The following is a 10,273-nucleotide window of genomic DNA, read 5'->3' on the forward strand; positions in this document are numbered from 1 at the left end:
GTCAAATTTAACTCATGAACCATAGAAGCATTTTTTAAACCTTAGGAACTAAAATATATCTTTTAAAACATCAAAATCTCAAATAGACATTAACTTCAAATTTTATTAACCAAAAGTGCATTTTATCTTTCTTAGTTTTAAAAGGTTATATTTAAAAATAATATTGCAAGTTTGCAACTCTTACAAGTATCAGAGATATTTTTAGGATAATTGCAATTGATAGCATGTTTAGAATAATAATTAAGTGTACAACATCATTTAAAAAAAATTGCAAATATAGACATAGCAATAGACTTCTATTGTTGATAGACTCTTCTTAGTAATATGGTCTATCATTGATAGACTCCTATTAATAATATGATTTATCACTAATATACTATTTAAATTTTGTCATATTCGTAATTTTTTTATATTACGTTATATTTACTAATACTTTGGGTGTAACATCTATATTTGTCCCTGTGTTTTCTTTAAACCAACTATAAAGATGAAGGGTAATTTTCATAATGTAACTAAAAAACAAGAATAATAAAATTGAGATGGGTTGTTAGAAATTTTCATCCCTTGTGAATGCATGATCTACTTTCCATTCGTGTTAAGCTCACGAGTACCAAATGGCTTACCTTCTCCTTCTCTTCCCCGCTTTCTTTAGACTACCATTAATGCTACCAAATTCTGAAGAACAAGGAGAAGATGATGAAGAAGAAGCCCTCCATTATCAACATCTACAAAAGCCTCGGCCTCTCTGCTTCATTCTCCACCCTAAACCGCCCCCATTATTCCGAGACTCGAACGAAATGGAGCAGAAGCTTGAAACCAATGGCAAAGGCAAAGTCTGTGTTACTGGAGCTTCTGGGTTTTTTGCTTCTTGGCTTGTTAAGCGATTGCTTTTGTCTGGCTATCATGTGATTGGTACTGTTAGGAATCCAGGTTTCAATCTCTCTATATCTCTCTCTCACTCCTGTTTGAATGTGTGAAAAAATAGGGCATAGAGAAGAAGTTCATTGATTGATTGAAATTTGTGTAGGGAATGTGAAGAAGGTGGAGCATCTATGGAGATTGGAAGGAGCCAAGGAGAGGCTTCGACTCGTCAAGGCTGATTTGATGGAAACTGGGAGCTTTGATGATGCTGTGATGGGATGTCATGGCGTTTTCCACACAGCTTCACCTGTCTTAGATGCTACTCATTCCAAGGTAAAAACTTCAAAAGCTTAAGGAGTTGTTTGGAACTTCAAGTGTGTAGGGAGTGGAATATTATAATCCCCACCATATTTCGTGCTCTAATTATCTTAGTTAGTGTTTTCGATTGTTATAAGTTACAATTAACTACAATATTACTATTTTAAATTCTTCTTTGTTATAATATATAATATTTTCTACTCATCATCTCTTTTCCTCTTTGTTATAGAGTATACTATTTTCTACTCAAACTAAATTAGTTTGCACCCGAAACACAGACAACCCAAACTAGAATAGTTTACATCCCAAACATAAACTATTATAACATACATGCTATTATAACCTATTGATTTATAGTAACTACTAGTTATAATAACCAACTCAGCGTTCCAAACTTCTTTGAGTGGGTAGGTTATGTGTGCCTTATATGAATAGAGTCTTTATATTTGTATTTGTGTGATTAGATATTGTATAGTTAGCATAACTTTAGTCACTTAAAACATTTTGTACTAACGACAAAGTTGTCATTTAAGTTTTGTAACTATTGACAAAGTTGTCCTTTACCTTTTATATCATGTAAATTTTTGCTGTTAGATCATATGAGAATGTGTTTTCTTTATTATCATTCTTCCTTTCGAACAATAGACTTTATTAAACCTCTCCTCAAATAGTCATTCATTTATATACTCTTGAAATCATCAAAACTTACTCTAATTGAAGTTAACTTCTCTTTTTCGGAATACATCACGTGTTCAATATATCTCAAATATGGGTTAACACAACAATGGATTACGTATTTCAAGGCTTACCACCTTTTTTGTTTGACAAAATGAGGATTCCTTTGATACATTTGAATCTAGTACAACTCCGATACCATGATAAAATTAGTACAATCTCCTACTGTGATACCGTGTTTAACCACAATGGGATCACCTAACTTGATATCATGTTAAGTTACGATTGACCTCAAAAAGCTTAAACTAGTAGATGAGAGTTTGTTTAATATTTTAACACTTACATTCAACGTTTAATCAGATTTTTAATTTTGTTTGCCAGTTGAAGATCATATACTACTTTCCATAGAAAAAGGTAGTTGTGATTGAATTTCAAAGCAAATATATCCTCTTTCTTTACCATTTTCTTGGAATTGAAACAGGCAGAAACACTGGAACCAGCTATTGAGGGCACATTGAATGTGCTACGTTCATGCAAGAAGAACCCATCTCTAAGGCGTGTGGTGCTCACTTCATCTTCCTCAGCTGTTAGAGTAAGAGAAGATTTTGACCCCAAAATACCATTGGATGAGTCATCTTGGACCTCTGTTCAACTGTGTGAGAGACTCAAGGTGCCATTATATAATTCCATCCTTTCGATAATGATATTGTTGTTTAAACTACATTTGACTTCTCATCCTCTTTTAGGTTTCAAAAGAGTTCTATTAAAAAACAAAAACAAACCAAAATGCATTCAAGTCACAACGACCATCTATTTAAGTTTTAATATTCTACCAATTTTTTTGGCAACCAAAATAAGTAGGGCCTTTCTGGTTGTCTCGTGAGAATAGTCAAGGTGCGCATAAGCTTGGCCAGACACTCACGAATATTAGAAAAAAAAAGAATTAAAATAAAATGAAAAAATTCATTATTTAATCCTACATACCATGGCTGTTGTAAGCCATCATTTTGGAGATTTGTAGCCTATGGATTGAAGATGACATTGAGTTGATGAACGATCTCTTACCGTGTTTCTCATTTTCTTACAAAAAAAAAAAAAAACCTTGTGTGGGACATGAAACAAAGCTGTGGTATGCTCTTGCAAAAACTCTAGCAGAAAAGGCAGCTTGGGGATTCTGCAAAGAAAACGGAATCGATTTAGTAACCGTGCTCCCTTCGGTGATCATCGGCCCTAGTTTGTCGCGGGATTTATGTTATACAGCAACTATTGTCCTTGGCCTGCTTAAAGGTTTGAAACTTCAATGGCTTACTATTATGCAGTCTTGGTTTTTAGAAAGCATATAAAGTGAAAGTTGTTTTATGAAACAATGCAGGGGAGACTGAGGCTTTCCAATCACTTGGAAGGGTAGGATATGTTCATATTGACGATGCTGCCCAATCCCACATCCTTGCTTTTGAGAACAAAGATGCCCAAGGCAGATACATTTGCTCCTCAATTGTGCTCGAAATCGACGACTTGGCATCGCGCTTATCGTCCCGCTATCCGTTGTTCCCTATTTCAAAAAGGTTTGCTTCAATCACCATAACCATCAAAATTTTCTTTTAGATAAGAAACTGGCTTTCATTGTGATGGAAAGAAACAAAAGTTTCCATTTATATCTCAAGCTTGATTTTGAATTCTTTTCCCTTTTATTATATGCTCTTTTCCATTTGTTGTTTTCCCTTTTATTATATTTTTCCAATTTTAGTTATTTTCTACTTTATTATAATAATTTCCATTTATTTATTTGAATTTGAATGACAAATAATGTAAAAGATATTATTTTTACACTTCATTTTCACATCAATTCTCCTATAATTTGCTTATAGAAATGAAACGATTCTCTTGTATTTTGTCAGTAAGTTTTATTTTTGTTATTTTTCTCCTTTGACTTGTGATTGATCAATATTGATATTGTTTAATCAATATGATTTTTTCAAGAAAAATTAAAATAAATATATAATTGTTGTATATATTAAATAAGAATTATTGTAAAATAGTTTTAGTTTATTAATATAAAAAATATAAAACTAAAAAAGGTTATCAATTTTTATTTTTCAAAAAATAAAACAAAAAACAATTACTAAACATATTTTTTGGTTTTTTGTGTTTTTTTTAAAAAAAAAAAAAAAAACCAAAAACAGTAACGAAACATGCATAGATTTTTGTTTTTTAAAAACTAAAAATTAAAAAAAATTAAAAAGAAACAAAAATCAATAACTAAATGATTATCACACCAGACCTATGTTTTTAGGTTTCTATTTTTGAAATTATGCTTATAAACACTCATTTCATCTCCAAATTTATTGATTTGTCATCTACATTTTACCAATATTTTTAAAAATCAAGTCAAATTTTAAAAACTAAAAAAAAAAACTTTAAAAACTTGTATTTATTTTTTTATTTTTTATTAAGAATTCAATTTTGGTACTTGAGAAAGATGCAAATCATTGTAATAAATTGGGAGAAAATAGGTTTAATTTTCAAAAACCAAAAACAAAAAACAAAAAACAAAATGATTACTAAATGAGGCTTAAGAAATATATTTTTTTTAATTTTCAAAACTTAGCATATTTTTACGATCTTACATGAATAGAATCTGGTCTATAGGTTGTAAAACTACGTCCTTGATTTCAAAACTTAGCCTAGTTTTGTAACACATTAGTAGAATGTTGACTAATGTGTTACAAAACTTATATAAGTAGAAGTAGTTCCTATAAACCTATTTTTCAAAAACAAACAACCAAATAGTCATAAAGGTCTTAAAATTTTGTTATTGTTTTTGAAATTTGGTTAATAATTAAAATATTCTTTACGAAAGACGAAAAACCATCATAAAGAAACGGTGGGAAAACAAGCTAACATATCAAAAAAAAAAAAAATCAGATGCTTATTAAACGGGTTGTTTATATTAATTTTGTAGTAACTGTAATGTTGAGAATGGGTGTGAAGAATAAGGTTGAGCATTTTCATCTTTCAGGTTTGAGGCATCAAACAGACCATATTATGATTACAACATATCAAAGGTTGAGAAATTGGGGATCAAGTTCAAGTCTGTTGAAGAGATGTTTGGTGACTGCATTGCTTCTCTCTTGGAGCAAGGCCATCTTTCTTCACCTTAATTTATACCATATCATACCACTCCCTCTTACTTGAAAATCATATTTCAATATCTCCAAGTTTGTAGTAATTAAATATACAATAAGGTTTATATATCATATTCACCAATTGCAAATCGATTGTGAAATGGGAGATTTGAACCTTTAAAGCATATTTAGCAATGATTTTGAAATAGTCACGACCACCCTTTTATGTTAAAAATCTTTCTTGAAACATATTTTTAATCATTTAAATTTTTTTAAATAGATTCGAAATCAAATTTGATGATATGAAAAATATATTTGAGTGATTTTAAATCTGATAAAAGTAATTTTAACTATTTCAAAATCATCTTCAAACATGATTTAATGTTATATGCCTTGATCACTTGAATTGTATTTAGGTTGAATAGTAATAACTATTTAGTCAATATAACAAATGTTGGGATTGGTGTCCTAATTCTCCCGGAGTCTCGTTGTTTTATAAAAATACACATTGTTCAATGAATAAAATAAGTGTTATTTAATTCTGGCATTTACTTATATCCAATAAACAAAACTCTTTGGTTATCTTATGTGAACTTAAGCATGTATATGTGATATACAAGTAGATCTTGCCTTATGTGATAACCTAAATCGGTCTGTAGTATAAGGATTAAGGTGGGATACCTGATCTTGGTGACACTACGGATACGACCCGTTTTGTAGAGGGTTGCAAGTGTTGTAAACTACAGTAGATTCTGACCATTCATGTGGAGATGTGGAGCGGGGATGTCCTATATAAAGAGTTTGTATAAGACTTGGACCATGAGATGACTAGACTCTGTATATAACGCCGTTGATACTAGAGACTTGCATCTCATCTAAACGACCATAGGTGACACGACCTTAATCCTGAGTATTTTGTGAACTCCTGCCTTTGAGGGCGGTCCTTTAATTAGTATGGGTGAGAGTGACCAGATTACCAACTAAACATGCCTACCTTTTTGGGGACTTGTCTGATCTGGGAGCTGGGAACTCAATCCACAATATGAAATTCAGTCCTTTCCCGAAACAGGGATAAGTAGAGAGATTGCTCCCTTAAGGGCTGATTCCAGGGCTTGAACATAGTGGCCACAACTTCTCTTTGAAAGAGAAGACTCAGCCATAGTAGGACTATGACTTATGTTCATTAGATGGATCAGTGGTACTTAAGAAGACAGATGTAACTACAGGGGCATAACGGTTATTGGCCCAGCTGTACTTACGAGCGATCTGTGAAGGGTTATCGCACTGTTCATTGGTTAAGAAGGACACATAATATATCTGTAGTGAGGAGAGTTCAACTGTCGGTCTTTAGTGGAGTGCCTGGCAATTAACGGATGATCACTAGAAAAAATTTGGGCTTTAATGTCGATTGCCAACCGACATTAAAGATAGTGTTATTAAAGCCCTTTAATGTCGGTTTTAAACCGACATTAAAGGGCTTCAATAACACCAATAACACAGCCTTTAATTTCGGTTACAACCGACATTGAAGGTCTTTAATATTGGTTGCAACCGACATTTAAAGGTCTCAACATTGAAGGTCTTTAATGTCGGTTGCAACCTGCAACCGACATTAAAGCCTGTTTTTTTTTTTAATTCTTAACCAACACTGAAGCCCAAATCTTCCCTTTTTTTTAAATTCCGTTGCCGAATCCATTTTTTTGGTCAAATAAGTTAAAAACGATATTATATATCTTGTGTTGGGTCAGGAAATGTCCGTGTTTTATATTAAAAAGTATAGAAAATTTTGCATGGCGAGCCCATCAATATTTGTCTTCCACCTATGAATTTATCCACAAACAAGAATCAATATTTCCAATCCATTACATATACTCATCAATATTTGTCTTCCACCTATGAATTTATCCACCAAAATTTGCAAAATAATACCAGAACTAGAATATTTGCATGGCGAGCCCATCAATATTTGCCTTCCAATCCATTACATTACATTCATTCTAAGCTAGCATTTACATTCTATTGAGACAAAAAATAAGAATTACATCCTTACACAAACCGGCCAACAAAACTTGCCCATTGGGTCCGAATTACGTCGATCTCTCCTTGCGTATATGCATATTTTGTATTGAACTACAAAAAGGGAAAAAAAGAAGATAAATTCAACATAAGTTTACGTCCATTTATTAAATTAAAGCTAGTACTATATAAAAAATAAATAATTTATGTACGAGGCTAGCATATTCAACTAAAAAGTTTTACATTATCCATATAACTAAAAAGTAAAAAGCCCCCTAAAGCAACACCAAAACTTCAAGCATCTAAAAAGCACACCAATGGATACAAGACTTCAATCAAATGAAACCACAAAAAACATCTCCAACTAAAAGATGCTATCGAGAGTCAATCTTAGATTATCTAAACAAGATTCCAAAGACGAATTAGATTCAAATTGTATGTAACTAAAAGCAAACACAACACAAAAATACATCACTGAACTTCTGCCATTTATCTATCACAATTGCATTTTACCTTCCTAAATCAAAACTAAATATTAATCAATGCATCAACATAGACAAATGTTAGTGAAGCCCCAAGCTGCAAGATGTTTTGTTCGTTTCAATGCAGATATGACTTAACCTTTTTGAAACAATGGTGCTCTACTAATACCTCGTCTATCCAAAATAAACTCAACTTTCTCCCAAGTTCTTTACTCGTTAGACTACGTAAATAGTCACCAATTTTGATATGACAAACCATTACAAGGGCAAGAAAATGTAGAGAATGATTATCGAGAATATACAATAAAAAGATTACAGACAATCATCGTATCGGACGGTAAAACTTTAGGATTTTTTATATATGCAAGTCTTTGAGTCAGCTTGCGCACCTTGACTATTCTCACAGAGGAACTATGTAGGCCTACTAAATTTAGTTGCTAAAGTAACTCATAGAATGTTAAATCCTGCATAAGTGGCCACTGGCTTGAATCATTCCCACGAAGCTCTTTATCATTTACATGGCCTTGACCACTAGTCCAACCCATGGTGGCTTAAAATTCGATGTAAACAGCCAAAGCCAAGAGAATTTTATCAAAAAACAATAACCTTTTTACAAAATAAAGGTCTTATGTACAGAGAAAGGCCCAAGCTAACTGCTTACCTATCCAAATAAGTAGCAAAAATAAATTAAAGAATCCAAGATCTGAAACAAAAATAAAACTAACAGCTGCAAGATAGCAAAGCAAAAGAATACTAATAAAACCAAAACGACTCAACAGTGGTTACACCCAAAATTTTAGGCTTATAGGTTCCCCAGCTTTACAAAATGACATGTTAAAATCTCTATGCTTGGTGGTTGCAAGGAATCCACAAGTAAAATATCACCATAAAGTTAAAGAGTAATAGAACGCTGAGGTATATAACACAGCATACCTGCAATGACGTTAAACACGGCACACTTTGTCGGTCGCTCTGGAATCACAATGTGAATGGGGATCCAAAATGGGTTTGCATTGGAACTAGAAAAAGATAAAAACCATGATGATCATTTAGAAGACAAATGTTACAAAGCAAAAATCAGAAAGAAAGTTTCATTGGAGGGTAACAATATTAGAAGCTCTCTAATTGGAGCATATATTAGACACCATGCGTAGAGAAGAGGGAAAAATCATTTGGCATGGATTCGCAGGGCATTCTAACATAAATAAGCGTAGCCGTAAGATGAACTTTAATTGTACAACTAAATTCCTGCAATTCTTGGCATATACAGAGCAAAAAGTTTCTAGAAATGCAAACAAGGTATACGATTTATTTCATCATAACTTCCTTTGAAATGAAACCACAAACCCACATGACTAATCCAAAAGACGATAAAAAAATAAACGAATACTAACCTCGGAATTCTCGCACATGTCTCGAATGCACATGTAATAGCATTCAGCTTGCCACACCAAGCAACAACACTGGGGGAAAAAAACCAGCAGAGAGTTGAAATTAAAGCTCCCTAAAGTTAAAGCATAAAACTACCGAACTAAGGTATTAGTCATTGGGCGATCTAAGGAAGAGATCTAAGGAAGAGATAAACATTTATAGTAGGAACAAACTTGAAGATCATCAAGAAGGTACTGATGCTTCATGGAAAGGTCCATGGCCCACTTCAAATGCTGATTGCCCGCATCAACAACCTCTCTGGGGAGTCGATTCAAAGCCTCCTTCACATCAATATCATAATATGGATCATACAGATCGAATTGAAGACCTAACATAGTAACACAACCCAAAATCAATCTCCACGGAACAAAATTCGAAATCAACGCCAGAGAAAAAGAAACGATTAGGGTTTCAATTACCATAATTACGAGGGCGTTGGGTCGATCTGGCGATGAATCCCCAATCTTCTTTTTTGGGGTTAATGAAGGACTGCAAAAAGGATGCCATTTCGATCTTTCTCCTTTCTTCCTCCGGAAAAATTTACTCTATGATTTTTCCGTCCGAACAAGATTTGTTAATGAACATGAACTTCGGGCATGGACAAACTCAATCTATGAACACGAGCTGCACAATGGCTAGATCTGGCGTATGGCTTGTAGATTGGTGAGAGTGAGAGAGAGAGAGAGAAAGTTAGGATTTACACATAACAAAATTTAGGTCTTTCTTCTCAATAACAATCAACAATCAATCAATAGATTCTTTGATTTACACATCCAACAATCAATCAATAGATCAGGATTTACACATAACAAAATTCAGGATTTACACACCTAAACATTTGTTCTTCTCCGAGCGATGTTCTTTAAGACCTATAGTATTTGGAAAAAGAGATTTTTCTAATACGAAATTAAATTTTGCCTCTTTCTTCTTTGAAAACAACAACACAATAACAAAAGTATGAGTACAATCTTAAATCATACAACATTTCAGTTTTAGGTTCTGAAAGTTTACTGCATGGGATATGCACAGTATGAAACAAAGCATGAGATAGAACTTCTTAAAGTAACTTCATCAATGTTCTTGTCCAAAAATGCTTACATCCATCAGCTTTAAGGCTTATATCACACAATAATTGCAGTAAACATTCCAAAAGCTTATTGACAAAATTGTGAAATCCCGTTTTCTTGGTTAGGTGAATCCACAAAAATTTAGCAAAAGGTTCAAGCATTATGCACAAAAATTTAATAGCAAAAATGGCTATATCAGACCTTCCGAGTTATTTACATAAATTATGTGAAGAAACTCGAGCACTGCATCAATTGTAGAAATCCAAGCATCTAAATTATAGGGATTAAGTTCTAATTA

General features: G+C 32.8%; 1 protein-coding gene across 1 annotated transcript; it reads left to right on the plus strand.

The window, feature by feature from the left end:
* The first annotated feature begins 538 nt into the window (after positions 1–538).
* Positions 539–5,063, plus strand: LOC120089349 (dihydroflavonol 4-reductase-like1). Its single transcript, XM_039046786.2, has 6 exons — positions 539–930; positions 1,028–1,194; positions 2,336–2,524; positions 2,979–3,141; positions 3,227–3,419; positions 4,874–5,063. The coding sequence occupies exons 1-6, from the start codon at positions 615–617 to the stop codon at positions 5,013–5,015; spliced, it is 1,170 nt and encodes a 389-aa protein (XP_038902714.2). The 5' UTR covers positions 539–614; the 3' UTR covers positions 5,016–5,063.
* The last annotated feature ends 5,210 nt before the right edge of the window (positions 5,064–10,273 follow it).

The sequence above is a fragment of the Benincasa hispida genome, chromosome 10 (assembly GCF_027475165.1).
Source record: "Benincasa hispida cultivar pf3 chromosome 10, pf3_genome.v1.1, whole genome shotgun sequence".
Classification (NCBI taxonomy): domain Eukaryota; kingdom Viridiplantae; phylum Streptophyta; class Magnoliopsida; order Cucurbitales; family Cucurbitaceae; genus Benincasa; species Benincasa hispida.